This window comes from Cervus elaphus, chromosome 28, assembly GCF_910594005.1.
Source record: "Cervus elaphus chromosome 28, mCerEla1.1, whole genome shotgun sequence".
Classification (NCBI taxonomy): domain Eukaryota; kingdom Metazoa; phylum Chordata; class Mammalia; order Artiodactyla; family Cervidae; genus Cervus; species Cervus elaphus.
The window spans coordinates 15,142,416-15,164,692 of record NC_057842.1 but is presented as its reverse complement, the minus strand read 5'-3'; the positions used below and the strand labels follow the sequence as shown (position 1 = coordinate 15,164,692).

General features: G+C 39.7%; 1 protein-coding gene across 6 annotated transcripts in view; it reads right to left on the bottom strand.

Annotated features, from left to right (window-relative positions):
- KCNQ5 (potassium voltage-gated channel subfamily Q member 5) overlaps window positions 1-22,277 on the bottom strand; it is a 588,020-nt gene that overhangs the window by 148,752 nt on the left and 416,991 nt on the right. For 5 of the 6 annotated variants that reach the window (XM_043889971.1, XM_043889972.1, XM_043889974.1 and 2 more), the window contains one exon: window positions 5,733-5,859. In XM_043889971.1, coding sequence (XP_043745906.1) covers window positions 5,733-5,859 — 127 coding nt within the window. Of the gene's footprint in view, window positions 1-5,732; window positions 5,860-13,074; window positions 13,080-22,277 lie in introns of those variants that run through there. The other variant, XM_043889977.1, reaches the window with a different exon arrangement.

The following is a 22,277-nucleotide window of genomic DNA, read 5'->3' as shown; positions in this document are numbered from 1 at the left end:
TGTGGTTCATTTTAAAAAAGGCTCCAATTTTGTTGTAGCTAAGGAAGACACTGGTTATTTTTTCCTCATTAAAAAAATATATGCATTTGCTATTTTCCCGTGTCAAAGGCACATATGTTCAGCTCACGGGGGACACCTCTGTGCTCGGCTTTGCCTTTTGTCTTCCTGTGGAAATATAACACAGAGGGAGAACTGCTAAAACGGCAATTAAAAAATCAACTTATATTTAGCATCACATACGGATCCAAGGTTAATCACGGGCTAGTCTTTTCTGCTTTCCTGAGATGCACTGCAGGACTGAAAGCTACGGCCTTGTTCCATCTGTCTCTAGAAGGGTCATCGGGGATCCAAAAAGTCACGGTTACGAGAAACTTGTTGACTTTCTGACACATCAGGTTCATTATCATAATCTAAGCACCGGTCTTGGGTACGGTTTGCAATTTTCAGGCAAGTCATTAATGAAAGCTGGAAAAGGAGTGGCTATGAACTCAGTCTTTGAGGTTATTTTACACGTTCTCTATGCTAAGTCCACTGAGTGAATGAGTTGTGTTTGATTGGAGAGAGATCAGAAAAGAAATCAGAAAGCGGCCAGTCCAGACAAATGAGGGCAACTCATTAGTCATCCACAAACACATTCAACTCTTCCAGTTGTAGGTGCAGTGATTACTGACCACAGCTGCAGACATGTTATTCCAACAGCGTCTTAGGTGAGAGATGTAAATTGAAGGCATAGATATAAGAATTTTGCAATTCAAGATAAGCTTTTACCAGTTTTCAAACTCCCCAAATCAAGGAGAGATAAATCAGTTCAGTGAAGAAAGTATCTAATATTAAAAAATGAATAGATTTTTCTTCCCTTTGGTTACAGATGTCTAAAAGGTGTTTTTCAAACACAAGAATATAATGATTTTATGTTTTCTTAAATCAATAGTATTTGGAAATGCTCCGGTTCTGGCTCCCACGCAGGGGTGGGGAGTGGGCAGGTCAGGAGGGAAATTACGATTCTTTGGGAATCAGCCCGTGGGCCCCATGAACCAACCTGTGTCCAAATGGGATTAACCGGTCCACAGGGCTCAGTCCTGCCCAAGGCAACAGCTGGAGGGGCTTCACTCTGCTTCAGTTGCTTTACAGGCTGCTCTCAGAAGGCATCCCCACACAGCAGGCACACGGGCCACCAGTCTCCTTTGGGCCCTTTCTTCAATGCTCAAGCCTTCTGAAAATGTTTGGGTGTGCAGCATGTTCAGAGTAACTAGATCTTACACGTACGTGGAGTCTTGAGAGAGCTTAGCTTCATCTCCAAGCCCACAGCAGTTATCAGCAGATCTTAGTCCTTTAATCTTCCTCTTCCTGTCTCGCATCCTTCTGGGACTTGGTGTAGCACGGGGCTCTGAAGATGGAGTTGTGTGACCTGTGACTCAGCTGCATTTAGGCCTGTCAGCTGTGACCTAACAGATTCAGCATGACGTGCTGTGGGTGTGTGGCTCTAGTGGGTAGCGGAGAGATGGCACCTCTGTCCACTTTGCCGCAGTAAATTAGGTCAAGCAGGGAAATAAATCCAGGGTTTACTTTACATTGCGATTGCTCATTTTACCCCTGACATCAATCATTTTTTATGGCCCTATTAAGCATGGCCTAGAAAGGGCTCTGGGAGCCCTTCTAGGGGACACCCTGCTGCCTTCAGGCAGGTGACTTTTGGTTCCTCTGTGTAGGTTACATCTTACTGACCTCGTCCGAAAGAGCCACATTTGAACACGTTTCACTCTTGCATAGGTTCAGCTGGACCACGAATCAAATCATTACACATATATTGAATAAAAGACTGAAAAGTGCATAGTTACCTTAAGTGTAAGTACGAATCTTGCTTTTGTTCTAGTGGGTATTCGTTATATATTTATCTGTGAGGTTTTCTTCCAAAGAAGCTGATTTGGTAGAGGTAAAATGACAAATGAAGAAAAGGCCTGAAGAGGTAACTAAGCTCCAACCACATCTATACCATGTCACGCTAAATCTGTAAGGTCACAGCTGACAGGCTTAAAGGTGGCTGAGTTACAAACGACACAACACCATCTTCAGAACCACATGCCACACCAAGTCCCAGAAGGATTCAAGAGAGGAAGAGGAAGATTAAAAGACCAAGAGGGGCTGATGTATCTGCAGCTGAGAACAGCTACCAAAAGGCAGCAAACATGTGGGAATGAACCTGCTCTTTAGCTTAGAGGACAGAAATACACTGACATCGTCTCTGAAATTGGAATGAAACCAATTTTTCAGTCAGTTCAGTCACTCAGTTATGTCTGACTCTTTGTGACCCCATGGACTGCAGCAGGCCAGGCTTTCCTGTCCATCACCAACTCCTGGGAGCTTGCTCAAACTCAATGTCCATCGCATCAGTGATGCCATCCAGCCATCTCATCCTTTGTCATCCTCTTCTCTTCCTGCCTCCAATCTTTTCCAGCATCAGGGTCTTTTCCAAGGAGTGAGCTCTTCGCATCAGGTGGCCAAAGTACTGGAGTTTCAGCTTCAGCATCAGTCCTTCCAGGGAATATTCAAGACTGATTTCCTTTAGGATTGACTGGTTTGATCTCCTTGAGTCAAAGGGACTCTCAAGAGTCTTCTCCAACACCACATTTCAAAAGCATCAATTCTTTGGTGCTCAGCTTTCTTTATAGTCCAACTCTCACATCCATACATGACTACTGGAAATAGCTTTGACTAGATGGGCCTTGGTTGGCAAAGTAATGTCTCTGTTTTTTAATATGCTATCTAGCTTGGTCATAACTTTTCCTCCAAGGAGCTTTTCCTCTTTGAGTTTCATGGCTGCAGTCACCATCTGCAGTGATTTTGGAGCCCCCCAAAATAAAGTCTCTCACTATTTCCATTGTTTCCCCATCTATTTGCCATGAAGTGATGGGACTGGATGCCATGATCTTAATTTTCTGAATGTTGAGTTTTAAGCCAACTTTTTCACTCTCCTCTTTCACTTTCATCAAGAGGCTCTTTAGTTCCTCTTCCCTTTCTGCCATAAGGGTGGTGACATCTGCATATGTGAGGTTATTGATATTTCTCTTGGCAATCTTGATTCTAGCATGTGCTTCATCCAGGCCAGCATTCTGCATGATACACTCTGCATATAAGTTAAATAAGCAGGGTGATGATATACAACCTTGATGTACTTCTTTCCCTATTTGGAACTAGTCTGTTGTTCCATGTCCAGTTCTAACTGTTGCTTCTTGACCTGCATACAGGTTTCTCAGGAGACAGGTAAGATGTACAGGTATTACCAACTCTTGAAGAATTTTCCACAATTTGTTGTGATCCACACAGTCAAAGGTTTTGGCGTAGTCAATAGAGCAGAAGTAGATGTTTTTCTGGAAATTTCTTGTGTTTTTGATGATCCAACAGATGTGGTTCCTCCGCCTTTTCTAAGTCCAGCTTGAACATCTGGAAGTTCACAGTTCACAGACTGTTGAAGCCTGGCTTGGAGAACTTTGAGCATTACTTTGCTAGCTTGTGAGATGAGTGCAATTGTGCGGTAGTTTGAACATCCTTTGGCAATTTTTAATTGGTTTTAAAGCCTGAAACGGGACATTCCTGCAGTCATCTGTGAACCAACTTTATCCTATAGAAGCTGAATGAGCCCTGCTAAACTGTTTGCCTTGTGAATTGTTTTGTTTGGGTCCCTTATAGTACTGGAAGCTCTTGTGTCATAATTTCACATCGAGCTACAGTGTTTTGTGGTGTAGCTTTGAGCAGGGATTAATAAAGAGAGGAGACCTCCAGAGAAAAACCAAGTGCCTGCATGGATGTGCCCTGGCGGTCAGGTGGGCCCCTTGGGGGCTGGGAGCTGGTGCCCAATTTCCTCTTCACTTCATCTGGCAGAAGAGGGGCAGCCAGACAAACAGACTGCGTTAGCAAAGCCCAAGCAAGGTGTTTTAAGGTTGCTGTAACTTAGAATTGCACTAGAGTCACTTCTGTAACTGTAGCGCTTTGCAAGCAGTCACGTTTCCACAAAGTCCAGTTGAATGAATGGAGACTCTTGAAATATGCAGGTGTGTGGGGAACACCCCCACTTCCCCATGCTTAGGACGTGTGTCCAGGACGTGGACACAGCACTGGCATGAAAGATGGAACAAAGAATTCCTCTGACAGTCCCCGTGCAAAGGGTTTCTCCACTTCCTCCTTCAGAACTGGGTGAAGAAGGAACCTAAAGATGCTCAACAATTTCTGAACCAGAATGGAAAGTCCTCTGTTGATGAGGAGCTTTGCCTAAACTAGCTTGTAACTAAAATCCCAGTTTCTCAGGTTGGAAGCAGTGGAAATAAGGAAGCTCACCAGGAACTTTCAGCATTTGGATTTGCTGCTGCCGCTGCTAAGTCGCTTCAGTCGCGTCCGACTCTGTGTGACCCCACAGACTGCAGCCCACCAGGCTCCCCCATCCCTGGGATTCTCCAGGCAAGAACACTGGAGTGGGTTGCCATTTCCTTCTCCAATGCCAAAGAAGTAGGAAGGAGAAAAGAGCAAGGAAACCAAATGTAACTATTGAATAACAGCAACTACAACATCCACAATTACAAGAAGCTATTGTACACAGGGTTTTACTATTCTTCCCCCAAAGGAATAAAAGCATTCCATTTTTTAAAAAATAGGTCAAATTCTTCAAAAATGTCAGTGTTGTAAAAGACAGAAAGGCTGAGGAACTGTTCTAGATAAAAGGAGACCACAGAGACCTGATGACTAAACGCCATGTGTGACCCTAGACTGCAGGGGAAAATGCTACAAGGACATTATTGGGTCAACTGGCAAAACTAGGATACAGCCAGCAGATTAGACAAGGGGCTGTACTAAAGTCCAATTTAAGTACAGCAGATTATGCAAACTAATAGTCTTCTTTTGGAAAATCCATACTGAAATATTTAGGGATAAAAGGCCATGATGTAGGCAACTTACCTGAAAAAATAATTAAAATTTGAGATAGAGTTGACTAGAATTTTCAATTTTATGATACACTTTAAAATATATCACTCCGAGATGCCAGATCTTAACTCTGGAATGTTTTATAGTTTCCGGCTGGCACCCAGGTGACTGGAATCTCTTTGAAGCGACAGGGAGCTGCAGAGATGTGGTATTTATTCAGGGACTGTAGGGTGGGGACCCAAATTTCAGAGGGGAAACACTTTATCAGGTCTCATGGTTACAGTGAGTATAATAAACCATACATGTAATTATTCTTAAGGCCTGCTCATAAGTAAGCTTTACCAGGACACAGTACATTTACACCTTTCAGCGGACCAAGAGCATAAAAGCGGCATTGCTGACACTGTAGAGCAAAAATAGGTCTTTATACTCACGGAAATCAATGCTTCCCCTAGTTCAGGGCAATGCTTGAGAACCGTGTGTTTCAGCACAACTCAACTTGACATGGGTGTTCTGGAGCCAGGCCCTCTGGCTCAGTCCCAGCACCACCCACTTACTAGCTGTGTGACTTTCGCAACTCCACCTCTCTGTGTCCCAGCCTCTCCATCTGCAAAACTCGGATAACGACAATACCTACCTCACTGAGCTGTGAAGTGGATTAAATGAATTAGCACTCTCAAGTCATGAGAGAGCCTGGCCTGTGGTGAAGAAGCCATGAATATTAGCTTTTAACATGAACCGAATGTGGTAATACCAGAGACAGGAGAAGAAAAGGATGTAGTGTCCTAAACCGGGGCGTCCAGGACTCTGATATTCACCTATGACACAGAACGGCTTTCGGGCGAATCTCAGTCTTCCCTGCCATCCGCGGTACCGGCAGCAGCAGCCTGCAGACCAGATTCGAATGATGAACTCCAAACCAAAGACGACGATCATCACGAATTCCTGAAACATCAAACAGGGCATGTCAGGGAGGGGCATTACCGAGCAAACTAGAGCAGGAATCTCCATGGATATTATGCAGTCGGGCACTTCATCTAAAACATCTGGTTAAAGTCGGAAGCTAACATTTCCTTTGCTCCAAATCAAGGTAAACCCAGAGAACATCAGAACCCCACATTGTTTCCTAGTGTGGAACACTATTTCTCTTCAAGTCTCTAATATCTTGCAAATTTAGGAGTCAGTTTTAATTCTAAAAGTGCAGCCTGAATTACAGGTTCCCCTTGCCTGGTATATGCAGTCCCTTGATATTCCCAGGAAACTGGTTCCAGGACCCCCTGGACACCAATATATGTGGATGCTCAAGTCTTATATGGAAAATGGAGTAGGGCTTGCATGCATGTGATCCATGCACATCCTTGCATATACTTTGAGTCATCCCTAGATTACTTATAACACCTAATATAATAAAAAAGTTTTGTTAATAGTTGCTGGCACACAGTTCAAATTTTGCTTCTTGGAAATTTTTTTTTTTTTAAGTATTTTTGGTCTACGGTTGGTTGAACCTATGGATGTGAAACCTGGAGATAAGGAGGGCTGACTACATAGTGTAATTGCCCTTAGTTACCTGGTAACGTGAAATATTTGAAATGAAAGAGTGAACTCCAAAAATACAGTTTACAGTTTTACAGAAAGCAGATCCTCATTTTGCTTCAAGGAGTGACCTAATCCCTGAGCTCTGAGGAGTTGTTCTGAGACAAAGAGAGATAAATATTTAGGAGTATACTGAGTTCTTTTGTTATGATGTCAAAAATCTCCTTATAAGACAGCAAGTTTTGACAGTGTTATCGTGTGTAGCACACACATCCTTTGCCAGAAATGAGACCCTGAAGCCTCTGGAGATGAAACTTGTTAATTACTAGGCTGCCCTTTGGTTAGAGCTGCCTAGAAAATAATACTTGTTCCAGCAGGAAGGCTTTGAGATTTTCTAGGAAGGGTTGTGAGTGAACCCTGGGAAAGGCCAACTAAAGAGGCTCATTAAATAGTTGGTCACAGAAGGGAAACCACTGGAATTTGTTAAGAAAGTGTCTCTGGAGCAAACTTGTCATAGTCACCTTGTCATTCCTTGACTGAATCAGGCGCAGAGTTTATCAACAGTTGTTTCCCTTTAAAAATAATATTTCCCTCTTTTGTTTTTAAAGAAGCATTGACTCAGCACTTAAAATGTATTAATAGAACAGTATTTATTAATTGAGGCTTCCCTGGTGGCTCAGGGGGTAAAGAATCTACCGGCAAAGCTGGAGACCTGGGTTGGGAAGATGCTATGGAGGAGGAAATGATAATCCAGTATTCTTGCCTGGAGAGAACTTCATGGACAGAGGAGACTGGCAGGCGACAGTCCATGGGGCTGCCAAGACTCATACATGACTGAGCGACTAACACACATACACAGTTATTAATTGATCTTTGCTATAACTGCTTAATTATAAAAGTGATACATGGTTTTTACTAAAACCTCTCAACACCACAGAGGTGTTGAGAGTATAAAGTGAAGGTCCTAATCTACTCTCCATCCTCCCGCCCCATGTCCCAGGATAAAAGCCATTATCAAATTTAGAAAAATGGCATTTTTGTTGCAAGTTTCAAGGAAATGTCTGTTTCTTCAGTTAGAGTACGTGATGATATGCCACACTTTTAAAATGCCTAGTAGAGATACAGCATTCTCTCCTTCTGTTATTTTTCACTAAGTAACCTGCAAATATTTCTCATGATGGGAGATAAATCTCCAGTATTATGGCTGCTACTTACAGTGACTTAACACTGAAAGTGAAAAGTGAAAGTGAAGCCGCTCAGTTGTGTCCGACTCTTTGTGACCCCATGGACTGTAGCCTACCAGGCTCCTCTGTCCATGGGATTTTCCAGGCAAGAATACTGGAATGGGTCGCCATTTCTTTCTCCAGGAGATCGTCCCGACCCAGGGATTGAACCCGGGTCTCCTGCATTGTAGGCAGACACTTTACCTTCTGAGCCACCAGGGAAGTCCTGCCCAAGGCTAAATCTCCACAGATGATTTCATGCAGATAACCAGAGCATGGTCAGCATACACTCGTTCATGATATGAGGGTTTTGTTTTGGTTTGCTTTGTTTTAGTTTTCAGTATATATCTAGGTGGGCTTCCTTGGTGTCTCAGACTGTAAAGAACCTGCCTGCAATATAGGAGACCTGGGCTCGATCCCTGGGTCGAGAAGATCCCCTGGAGAAGGGAATGGCTACCCACTTCAGTATTCCTGCCTGGAGAATTCCATGGACAGAGAAGACTGGTGGGGTACAGTCAATGGGTCACAGAGTTAGACATGATGAGCAACTAACACTTTTTACACTATATATCTAGGTGGTTGAGTTTATTCATCCTTAAGGTGTCTGAAGTGCCATGTTAGGAAGAGCTGGGAGTGAACCTGGGGAGGCAAGGCTTCCTTTAAACTTCCTCTAGCCTCACACAGAGCCTGTTGACACCCACAGGGCCATGTAGCTGGGCCCATGTCGAGTCTGCGTTTAGTGGCAGGCCTACTTTTATCCCTGTCTCCTCCTCCTACTTGAGCCAGGGAGTCTGGTGCTCTCCTGGTGGAGGGTCCTATTGTCAGGGATAGCTAAGAAAACTCAAATATGGCCTGAGCAATGAGGCACTACTGCATAAAGTTTCTCCTCTTTCATGGGAATAGCTGCTACTGGTAGATGTTATGGCCAATATTCTTGAGAACAAAGACTATTGGAATAAAGTAACATTCTATTAGTATTGTAACGTAGGTCCTCATTGAATCATTTCTATGTTGTATCCTGAGGCAGTACATTATAGATTTACTCAGGGCCACTTGTTCAGGAATATTGCTTATTGATTTTTTTTTTAAACAACATTGGGAAAAATCCTTCATTTCCAAATAAAACAAGAGGAAGTTGTAATTGGATTTTACTACAAGGTCACAGTTTCTGCCTTGGAGGAGTAAGACTGGGGTCAGAACTCTCTCCTGCCAGAGCATTCCTTCATATTCTTTATGAGGGCTTGGTTTTAGACTTTGCGAACAGTAAGCTCAAACTCTCTGGTCACCAAGTGAGCATTAGTAAGGTGACTGTGGAACACCTCTCTTCACAGCCCAGAACTGTGGGCCATGAGAATGTTCCCTTCCAAGACTTGAGCTCATTTGATTGGGAGCAAAAGCAGGAAAACCATTTTGACCAGATTTTGTCTTTTGTTTCCTGAAATTTCTGTCTTATTTCAATTAAAAGGAACAAAGTTTTGTGGTGAAAGAGAGGGAAAGTATTATAAATCTGACTGAACTGGAAGGGAATGAAATTGGCAGAAGATCACCTTTTTTTGCCCCTTTTTCATTTCCCAGCTTTGTTGAGGTATAATTGACAAGTAGAAATTGTGTATATTTGAGCTGTGCATATACACAATGTACATATACATGAGGTCCTGATGTATGTATACATTGTGAGCTGATGACCACAATAAAACTAATATATCCATCACCTCACATAGGTAACATGTTTTCTGTGTGTGTGTGTGATGGTAAGAACACTTAAAATTTAATCTCTTAGCGAATTTCCAGTACACACTAAAACTGCTGTTACCTACAGTTATCAGGCTGTGCATTAGGTCTCTAGGACTAATTCATCCTGCATGGCTGACACTTGGTGCCCTTGGTCTAGTGTATCTCTTTTCCCCCATCCTCTAGTTACTGGTAGTTACTCTACTCTCTGTTTCCTGAGTTCAACTTTTTAGATTCCACATATAGGTGAGATCATGAACTACTTGTGTTTCTATGTTAGACTTATTTCATTTATCATGTCCTCCAACTTCACGTTACTGCAAATATCTTTTTTTTAAGACTGACTAATATTCTCATATGTTTCTGCCTATCTATCTATCTATCTATCTATCTATCTATCTATCTATCTATGTCACATCTTCTTTATTTATTTGCCCATTGATGGACACTGAGGTTGCTTCCATACCTTGGCTATTGTGAATAGTGCTGCAACAAACATGTGGTTGTGAATATCTCTTTGAGATTGTGACTTTATTTCTGCTGGGTGATATGGTAGTTCTAGCTTTAATTTTCTGAGAAACCTCCATACTGTTTTCCACAATTTACATTCCAACCAGTAGGGTAGAAGGGTCCCCTTTTCTCTTCATCCTCATTCACACTTGTTATGTCTTTTTGGTAATAACCTTTCTAACATATGTGAGGTGATATCTCATTGTGGTTTTGATTTGCATTTCTGATGATTAGTGATGTCAAACACCTTTTCATATACCTGTTGGTCATTTGTATGTTTTCTTTTGAGAAATGCCTATACAGGTCATTTGCTCATTTTTAAATCAGGTTATTTAACTAATTTTTGTTATTGAGTTAAGAAAGGTCCTTATATATTTGGATATTAACTTCTTATCAGATATTTGGTGTGAAATGTCTTCTCCCATCTCAGAGGCTGTGTCTTCACTCTGTGGTTTCCCTTTATGCACAAATGATTTTTAGTTAGATGATATCCCGCCTGCTTATTTTTGTCTTTGTTATTTGTAATTTTGGAGTTATATCAAGAAAACCAAAAGATAATACTGTATGATATCACTTACATGTGGAATCTAAGAAATAAAACTAATCAGTGATTATGACAATAAAGAAGCTGACTCACAAATACAGAGAACTAACTAATGGTTACCAGTGGGGAGAGGGGAGACAGGAGGGACAAGTGAGTGGAAGTAAGAGGCACAAACTACTAGGTATAAAATAAATAAGCTACATGGATATATAGTATAGATACAACACAGGAAATAAGCTGATATTGTATAAAAACTATAAATGGAATACAACCTTTAAAACTTGTGAATCATTGTGTTGGACACCTAAAGTTTATATGATATTGTATATTAACTATATCTTAATTTAAAAAAAAACAACAAACAAAACAAAAAAAAAACTCATTTCCCAAACTAGCGTCAAGAAGCTCCTTCCCTATGTTTTGTTCTAATAGTGTTATGCTTTCAGTTCAGTTCAGTCACTCAGCTATGTTTGACTCTGTGGCCCCACGGGCTGCAGCACGCCAGGCTTCCCTGTCCATCACCAACTCCCGGACCTTGTTTAAACTCATGTCCATAGAGTCAGTGATGCCATCCAACCATTTCGTCCTCTGTTGTCCCCTTCTCCTCCTGCCATCAACCTTTCCCAGCATCAGGGTATTTTCCAATGAGTCAGATCTTCGCATCAGGTAGCCAAAGTATTGGAGTTTCAGCTTCAGCATCAGTCCTTCCAATGAATATTCAGGACTGATTTCCTTTAGGATCAACTGGTTTGATCTCCTTGCAGTCCAAGGGACTCTCAAGAGTCTTCTCCAACACCACAGTTCAAAAGCATCAATTCTTTGGTGCTCAGTTTTCTTTATAGTTCAACTCTTACATCCATACATGACCACTGGAAAAACCATAGCTTTGACTAGACGGACCTTTGTTGGCGAAGTAATGTCTCTACTTTTTAATATGCTGTCTAGGTTGGTGATAGCTTTTCTTCCAAGGAGCAAATGTCTTTCAATTTCATGGCTGCAGTCACCATCTGCAGTGATTTTGGAGCCCAAGAAAATAAAGTCTGTCACTGCTTCCATTCTTTCCCCATCTATGCATCATGAAGTGATGGAACTGGATGCCATGATCTTAGTTTTTTGAATGTTGAGTTTTAAGCCAGCTTTTTCACTCTCCTCTTTCACTTTTATCAAAAGGCTCTTTAGTTCCTCATCACTTTCTGCCATAAGGGTGGTGTCATCTGCATAGCTGAGGTTATTGATATTTCTTCCAGCCATCATGGAATCACTTTCAGGCCTTCCTTTTAAGTCATTCATCCATTTTGAGTTAGTTTTTGTACATTATGGGGGATAAAGGTCCAATTTCATTCTTCTAAGTGTGGATATCCAATTTTCTCATTCATGATAAAAATTCTCAGCAAGTCAGAACTAGAAGTTTGTGCTCTCAATTTGATAAATGTCATCTACAAAACCATTAGAGTTAATGTCATACTTAATGATGAAAGAGTGAAAGCTTTTCTCTGAAAATCAAGAACAAGGAAAGATGCTAGTTTCATCACCCTTATTCAACATAATTGCATACTATAGTCACTGCAATAAGGCAAGTAAGAGAAATAAAAGGCATGCAAATTAGAAAGGCAGACATAAAGAGACTATATTTGCAGATGCATGATTGTCTAAGGAGAAAATCACAAGGAATTTACCAAAAACCTCTTAGAACTAATCAGTGAATTCAGTAAGGTTGTAAGTTATAAGATCAACATACAAAAAACAAACACATTTCTGCATACTAAAAAAAAGGATGTGGAAGCCATAATTAAAGCACAGTATTATTCATGACCATTCCAAAGGAAATAGAATGTTTAGCTATGCATTTAACAAAACCTGTACAGGATATGCATACTGAAAATTACAAAATGTTGATAAAAGAAATCAGAGAAAACCTAAATAAATGGAAATACCATGTTTTTTAATTAGAAGGTGCAACATGATAAAGATATCAACTCCTCCCAAACTGATTTGTAGTTTTAATGAAATTCTTATCAAAATCTCAGCAACTTTTCTTGTAGATGTAAAGAAACTTATTCTAAAGTTTATATGGAAAGGTACAGACCCCAAAATAGCTTAAAAAAAACTCCCAAGAAAGAGGAAAAAGTGGGAGGAATTACTTTATCTGATATGAAAAGCCTCTATGTAGCTCTAGTAATCAAGACTGTGTGGTCTTGGCAGAGGGACAGAGACATGGAGAATGATGGAACACAAAAGAGAACCTAGAAATGTATTCAGACAAATATGCTCAATTGATTATTTGACAAAGATACAAAAGTAGTTCAACAGAGGAAGAAATAGTCCTTTCAGTAATCAATGCTGGGGCAATTTGACCTCCAAATGCAATGAAATGAACCTCTATATCTCAACCTTATAAAAAAATTGATCTAAAATGGATTATGAGACTAAGTGTTAAAACATAAGTAAAAAAAAATAAGAGAAAATATTTAGGATTTAAGAAAAGAGTTCATAGACTTAATACCAAAAGCATAAGGAAAAATTGATAAATCAGACTTTTTCAAAAGTATAGGATGAAAAGACAAGCTATAGACACACATACACAGAGAATATTTGCAAAAGACATATTTGACAAAGGACCAGTATCAAGAAAATATAAAAACTCTCAAGAGTTAACACCTATCCTTCTGAAACTCTTCCAAAAATTGTAGAGGAAGGAACTCTCCCAAGTTCATTCTATGAGACCACAATCATCTAGACACCAAACTGAAGTAAAGACATCACACACACACACATACACACACACACACATTGCAGGCCAATATCACTGATGAACATAAATGTAAAAATCATCAACAAAATACTAGTAAACTGAATCCAACAATACATTAAAAGCATCATGCACCATGACCAACTGGGATTTATTCCTGGCATGTGAAGATTCTTCAATCTATGCTAATCAGTGTGATACACCATATTAACAAACTGAAGAATAAAAATCATGATCATCTCAGTAGATGAAGAAAAAGCTTTTGACAAAATCCAACACGTTTATAAATAAAAGCTATCCAGAAAGTGGGCATTGAGGGAACCTACTTCAACATCAGTCAGTCAGTCAGTTCAGTCGCTCAGTCATGTCCGACTCTTTTTACGACCCCATGAATCGCAGCACGCCAGGCCTCCCTGTCCATCAATAGAGGTCATATATGACAAACTCTCAGCAAACATCATTCTCAATGGTGAAAAACTGAAAGCACTTTCTCTAAGATCAGGAACAAGACAAGGATGCCCACCCTTGTCACTACTATTCAACATAGTTTTGGAAGTCCTATCCACAGTCAGAAAGGAAAGAAATAAAAGGAATTCAAATTGGAAAAGAAGAAGTCATCTGTTTTCAGATGACATGATACTACACATAGAAAACCCTAAAGATGCTACCAGAAAACTAATAAAGCTTATCAGTGAATTTGGTAAAGTTGCAGGATACAAAATTAATACACAGAAGTCACTGATATTCCTATATACTAATAATGAAAGAGGAGAAAGGGAAATTAAGGAAATAATTCAATTTACCATTGCATCAAAAAGAATAAAACACATAGCAATAAACCTACCTAAAGAAGCAAAAGACCTGTACTCAGAAAACCATAGAATACTGATGAAAGAAATAAAAAATGACAGGAACAGATGGAGAGATATACCATGTTCTTGGATTGGAAGAATCAATATTGTCAAAATGATTATACCACCCAAAGCAATTTACAGATTCAATTCAATTCCTATCAAATTACCAATGGTGTTTTTCACAGAACAAGAACAAATTTTTTTTTTTTTTAATTTGTCTGGAAACACAGAAGACCACAAATAGCCAAAGCAATCTTAGGAAACAAAAATGAAGCTGGAGGAATCAGGTTCCCTGACTTCAGACCATACTACAATGCTACAGTAATCAAAACACATACACAGACACAGAAACTATAGAAATACACATGAAAACAGAAATATAGATCAGTAGAATAAGATAGAAAGTCCAGAGATAAACCCACAAATAAACCAACCTATGGTCACCTAATCTATGACAAAGGAGGCAAGAATATACAATGGAGAAAGACAGTCTTTTCAATAAAGGATGCTGGGACAGCTACAAGTAAAAGAATGAAATTAGAACATTCCCTAACACCTCATAAAAATAAACTAAAAATGGGTTAACGATGTAAGTGTAACTCTTAGAGGAAAACATAGGCAGAACATTCCTTGACATAAATTGTAGCAAGATCTTTTTTGATCCACCTCCTAGAGTAATGAAAATAAAAACAAAAATAAACAAATGGGACCAAGTTAAAGTCTTTTGCACAGCTAGGGAAACCATAAATAAAATTAAAACAATCCATAGAACAAGAGAAAATATTTGCAAACGAGTAACTGACAAGAGATTAATTTCCAAACAATGCAAAGAGCTCACAGAGCTCAAAATTAAAAAAAAAAAAAAAAACTCAATCAAAAACTGGGTGGAAGATCTAGACATTTCTCCAAAGAAGACATAAAAAGATGTTTTAAAAGCACAAGAAAACATGCTCAACTTCACTAATTATTAGAGAAATGCAAATTAAAACTATAATGAGGTATCACTTCACAGTAGTTAGAATGTCCATCATCCAAAAATCTACAAACAATAAATGCTGAAGAGAGTGTGGAGAAAAGGGAACCCTTCTACATTGTTGATGAGAACATAAATTTTTATAACCATTATGGAGAAGTGTATGGAGTTTCCTTAAAAAAAAAATAGAGCTTCCATATGATGCAAGAATTCTACTCCTGGGCATATATCTAGAGAAAGCCATAATTCAAAAAGATATATACACTCCAGTGTTCATAGCAGCACTATTTACAATAGCCAAGACATGGAAGCAACTTAAATGTCCATTAACAGAGGATAGTATAAAGAAAATGTGGTGTATATGTATATATACACAGGAGGGAATATTCAGTTCAGTCCCTCAGTTGTGTCCGACTCTGTGACCCCATGAATTGCAGCACACCAGGGCTCCCTGTCCATCACCAGCTCCCAGAATTTACTCAAACTCATGCCCATATTACTTAGCCATAAATAGAATGGATTAATGTCATTTGTAGTAACATGGATGGGCCTATAGATTATCATACTAAGTGAAGTAAGTCAGACAGCAAAAGATAAATATTACATGATATCACTTAAATGTGGAATTTAATAAAAATGATACTAATGAAGGAAATGGCAACCCACTCCAGTATTCTTGCCTGGAGAATCCCAGGGACGGGGGAGCCTGGTGGGCTGCCATTTATGGGGTCACACAGAGTCAGACATGACTGAAGTGACTTGGCAGTAGCAATGAACTTATTTACAAAACAGAAATAGACTTGCAAACCTCAAAATCAAACTTACAGTTACCAAAGGGGAAATGTGGGGTGAAATGATAAATTAGGAGAGTGTGATTAACATATACACACTTGTACTATATATAAAATAGACAACTGACCTAGATGTCCATCAACAGAAGAAGGATAAAGAAGCTGTGGTACATATATACAGTGGGATATTATTCAGCCATAAAAAAGGAATGAATTTGAGTCAGTTCTAGTGAGGTGGATGAAACTAGAGCCTGTTATACAGAGTGAATTAAGTCAGAAAGAGAAAAATAAATATTGTATGCTAATACATATATATGGAATCCAGAAAAATGGTACTGATGAACCTATTTGCAGGGCAGGAATACAGAATCACACATAGAGATCAAACTTACAGACACAGGAGGGGAAGGAGAGGGTGGGATAAATTGAGAGAGTAGCGCTGAAATATACACATTACCATAAGTAAAATAGATAGCTAATGAGAAGTTGCTGTATAACAGAGGGAGCTCAACCTGGTGCTCTGTGACACCCTAGAGCAGTGGGCTGGGGTGGGAAGCAGGAGGCAGGTTCAAGATGGAGGGAATATATGTATACCTATGGCTGATTCAATAGGCTTCCGGGTGCCTCAGGTGATAGAGTCTGCTTGCAACGCAGGAGACCTGGGTGAGATCCCTGGACTGGGAAGATTCCCTGGAGAAGGAAATGGCAACGCACTTCAGTATTCTTGCCTGGAGAATTCCATGGACAGAGGAGCCTGGCGGGCTATAGCCCATGGGGTCACAAAGAGTTGGACATGACTGAGTGATTAAACATACATAGTTGATTCATGTTGATGTATAGCAGAAACCAACACATCATTATAAAGCAATTATCCTACAATTAAAAGTAAATAAATTTAAAAAGATGACTAATAAGGACCTGCTGTATAGTACAGGGAATTCTACATTATATTTTATAATAAACTATCTGTGAAAGAACTGGAAAATGAATGGATATATATATATATACACACATATGAGTCGCACAGAGTCAGACATGACTGAACTGACTTGGCAGTAGCAATGAACTTATTTACAAAACAGAAACATATATATGTATGTATATATACACATATATATATATACACATATGAAGTGAAGTGAAAGTTGCTCAGTCATGTCCAACTCTTTGCGACCCTATGGACTATACAGTCCATGGAATTCTCCATGCCAGAATACTGGAGTGGGTAGCTGTTTCCTTCTCCAGGGGATCTTCCCAATCCAGGGACTGAACCCAGGTCTCTCACATTGCAGGTGGATTCTTTACCAGCTGAGTCAACAAGAAAGTCCATATATATATGATTTACTTTGCTGTGCATCTGAAACTAACACAACATTGTAAGTCAGTTTAAATGGAAATATAAAAATTCTTAAAACTCAACTGTAAAAAATAATTCAGCTAGAAACTGGACAAAAGACATGAACAGAAAATAATGGATGGCAAATGAACATATCAAAAAATATTCAACATCATCAGCAAATGCAAATTAAATTAAATTTGCAAAATGCAAACTAAAACAATAAGATAACACTACACATCTATCAAAATGGGTAAAATTAAAAATAGTACCAACACAAACTACTGGGGAGAATGAGCAGAAACCTTGTTTCTCAGGCATAGCTAGTGTGGATGTGATATAGCCCCTCTGAAAAGCAGCTTGACAATTTCTTATAAAGTTAAAATTGCATACTACGTGACTCAGTAATTGTACTCTTGGGGGGTTGTACCAGAGAAGTGAAAACCTATGTTTGTACAAACACCTGTACGTGAAGGTTCATAGTAGATTCATTCATAATGACCAAAATCTGAAAATAGCCCAGATGTCCTGACCATAGGAATGGTCAAAGAAGCTGTGGTCCATCCATATAATGGAATACTACTCCATGGTAAAAACGAACAACAATTGACACACACAACAACTGGATGAATCTCTGGGGGGATGAGGCTTAGTGGAAAAAGGCAATCCCAAAGGTTACATGCCATGTTATTCTGTCTACATAACATATTTCAACTGAAAAATTTTAGAAATGCAGAGCAGATTAGTGGTTCCTGGAAGCTGGGGATGGAGGGAGGATGGTGTATGGTGGGAAAGGCACGTGGGTGTGGTTACTGAAGGGCGACCTGAGAAACCTTCATGTTGGTGGAGCTGTCTGGTGTCTTGACTGTTAGCAGAGTTAAAACTGTACAGAACTAAATACCCTCACACAAACACATATACATATTCACATATACTCACCCCATGCAAAGCTGGGGAAATCTGAGTAAGATCTGTGCATTGTATCAATATTATCCTGGTTGTGATATGACACTATAGTTTCACAAAATGTTATCATTTGGAGAAACTGAGTTAAGTATACATAGGATATCTTAATATTATTTCTTACAACTACATGTGGGTCTACAATTACTTCAGAAAAATTCAGTTAAAAAAAGTCATTGCTTGTCATCTGGCTCAGGGGGGCAGGTTCCAAAGAGGAAATGCTCTTCGTCAAGTCCAATGATGGATCTGACCTCACTGTGTTTTGGTTTCATGGCTCTAAATGACCCTTTGTATGGGTCTCCTTATTTTATTTTCAAATGAGTTAAAAATACAAACATTCGTCATGCTCATTTGAAATGATTTCGATCTGGGATGAAGGTCTCCTGACCTTTTCAGGGCAACCAAGACACAGTTTCTGGTGCCTCTGCTGCTGTGCCTCAGGATAAATCAGCTCATTTTCTCTGGCTTGTTTTTAATTTAAATAAAATGCCCTGTATTTACTCAAATGGTTGCTAAAGACATTAGTGAATAATAATCAGAATACATGACCTACTAGGAGGAAGCCTGTGATGTAAAGCTGGTGTTAATAACTATGGTTCTGTGTTTCTATTCTTGCAGTTACTTTGTGAGTTACTCAAAGAGATTTTAGGTGCAGATTGATTGATTTTTTTTTTTTTTTGGTACAAATTCACAAGCCTAACAGCTCATGTTCTTGTTGTTTTCTCATTAATTAACAGCATGGTTCATTAAAACACAGTGACCTTTGTCTAATCTACAAGCTGTCTGCTGTGACCATTAGTTATTTCTGTTTTCATGCCATCAAATAGCACTTTTTGTGAAGATGATACACTGACATTGTAAACCCCGTGACATTTGCACCAGTTCTTGAAGAGCTGTGGCTAATTAGACATAGAAAATTGGAAGTACTGCCCTTATTCCGAATATCAACATCATCACTTTCCAGCTGTCTTTGCTCTTTTTTTTTGTATGTATACTTAAAGTAACAAAGGGCTAGCAGGCCAGCATGCCTCCTCATACAGTCCCTGCAGGGAAAGGATCTGTGATGTCAATGGAGCCATAAATTGCAAAGAAAGGCAGCAATCAGAGGGTTTGCAGTTATAATTCTTTGTAATGTGGAAAACCCTATTAGTATAACACTGTAGGGAAACAGCAAATTAGCCAAGATGGTGGTGGTCAGGCTACTTTGCTCAGTGGCCTTTTGCTTTCAACCCACATTTTATAATGATTATGTTGAGATTATGCTGAAATGACCTATAGCACTGAGTACATGTGTCATGAGGTATTTGCTTGGCCACTTTTGTTCTGTAAGAATATATAAGTTCGACCTGGTAAAGCCCTTGGGGCTACGTTACGGCTGCTTTATGGTGGTGAGGCTGCATTATGGCTGTGTCTGCGGAGTCAACCACAAGAGGAGAGAATATAGCATATCTGCTGCTATTGCTGCAGTGCCAGTCAGGAGAGAATAAATGTGTCTGCAGTTCCTATGATTCCTTGAGTTTCCTTCCAGCTTCCCTGCTCGCGTCTTACCTACTCTGGTTTCAGCGGACAGTGCCAACAGTGAGATACAGTGAGATAACTGGCATCATTGGCAGGATCAGCGAGACAAATACATACTGAGGAAACGAAACTAAGATTGAATAATGGCACAATGCTTAAATTGGAATGTAGAAATAAAAATACAAAAGGAAACCATCTTTTGGATTTTTGTCTCTTTGCAGGGCAGAAAAAGACCCCAAACCCAGGCTTACAAACCATTACCCGTAGGCCTTCATGAACCACCATCAACCTAGCTTGATTTCACATTCTCTTTACTTTTAGGGGGATGGTATATTAACTGTTAGTGAATTGGAAGAGATGCGAGGAAATGAATGTTTTTACCACAGGGATTGATTTGACTTGAAGACAGGATCACACATATTGAGGGTGATGGTGTGGGTGTGACAGCATTTACTGAGGAGACACTGAGTGGGGTGAGCAGGCGAGGGGCGTGGAAGTGGGAGTATGGTGAGGATGAGGCCCTGGGGGTTGAGATGGTTTCGAAGCCAGTAACTGGGCCGCCTCACTGGCTGGTATTGAATCCTTAGGAAGACTCTGGAAGATGAATTCATTTCAGAACTACCAGGAAAATTTAGGTTTCTTGCTTGCTGGTTGTTGGATCCCTCAAATTTTTCTATAAATAACTTATCCTTTCAAGTTCCCCACACTTTTAAAATTCAAATCCCTCTCTGAAAAATGATTCATTTAATCACATTTGTATACTGATGTTCATTTATTCAGAGGGTTCTCAGAGGGGCATGAGGGAGGGAGTAGTTTGAAAACGTCCCATCCCAAATGTCAGAGTCACATTTTGTTGCCTAAGAAGGTCCAGGGGCAGGTTTTCACCGGGTGTTGTGGCCACACAGCAGAAGGCGGGTGCCCCTGTGTCGGGGAGTCAGAACCAGAGGACATTCATCCTGGTTTCTGGGGGGGAGACCTTGAGGAGGATGCTCCCTGTAGTGAGTTTAGACACTTAGCTATGGGCTGGTTGCTGTCAATTCCTGTAATGTCTGCCTGATGTGAGAGAACCACCAAGGGACCCCTCTGGGTTCCCCTTTCACTTTTTTAAAGTCACAGTAACATCAGGGCAAAGCTTGGCTTAGGCCCGGGAGGAGGGTGGGGTCGGTCTGCCGGACACAGCACAGCGGTGCTCTCCACTGGGATGCCCACGTTGGTGGTACATGCAGTGGAAATGAAAGGCAGCCTTATCCATGGCTTTTTAGCCCTCCAAACTCTAGCAAAATTACACACATTAGTTTGTTTAAGGTTTATGTACAGGTGTGTCTGCATGCAGCCATATGTGTATAGCCGGAGTTAGAACAAAAACACTGAGGCATGAGTTCCAAGCTAGAAAAACTGGAAACAGTTTGCAGCGCATTGAACTGAACCCAATTATCATTCTGCTAAGGTTTTGCCAAATTATCACAAAAGAATCAGTTCAACTTGAAACTGAAGTTAGAAGTCCGGAATCAGATTAAAGTGGGAACGCCAAGAGTTTCCCAAATGAGTGAAATCAAACCATGTTTTCATTTGATTCAGTTTGGTAATTTGTTAATTTCCATTATCCTATAGGTTTTTCTTTCTCTCAAGAACTATAGGAGCTTACCCGCAAAAATTTTAAAATTTAAAATGAATATTAACACAACTATATATGATAGAAACTCTCCAGAAAGTGGACATAGAACCTATCTCAACATAATAGAGGTCATGTATGACAAACTCACAGCAAACATCAATCTCAATGGTGAAAAACTTAAAGCATTTTCTCTAAGATCAAAGAAAAGACAAGGATATCCACTCTCATCACTACTATTCAACACAGTTTTGGAATGGCAATCATAAAAGAAAAAGAAATAAAAGGAATCTAAACTGGAAAAGAAGTAAAACTGACACGTTTTGCAGATGACATGATACTATACATAGAAAATCCTAAAGATGCTACCAGAAAACTAATAAAGCTCATCAATGAACTTGGTAAAGTTGCAGTATACAAAATTAATAAACAGAAGTCACTTATATTCCTATACACTAAGAAAGATTAGAAGGATAAGTTAAGGAAATAATCCAATTTATGACTGCTTCAAAAAGAATAAAACACTAGGGAGAACTGTACTATACCTATACTATAAAACTGTAAGTATACCATACTTATAGTATACTATAAAACTATAAGATGCTGGTGAAAGAAATCAAAGATGACACAAACAGATGGAGAGATATACCATGTTCTTGGATTGGAAGAATCAATGTTGTCAAAATGACCATACCACCTAAAGCAACCTACAGATTCAACTCAATCCCTATCAAATTACCAATGACATTTTTCACAGGATTAAAACAGCTTAAAAAAAATTGTATGGAAATGAAAAAGACCACGAATAGCCAAAGCAATCTTGAGAGAGAAAAATGGAGCTGGAGGAATCAGGTTCCCTGACATCAGACCGTACTCCAAAGCTACAGTAATCAAAACATACACACAAAAACAGAAATATGCAGGAATACACACAGAACCAGAAATACAGATCAATGGAGTGATAGAAAGTCCCGAGTTAAACCCACACCCCTATGGTCACCTAAGCTATGACAAAGCAAAAATACA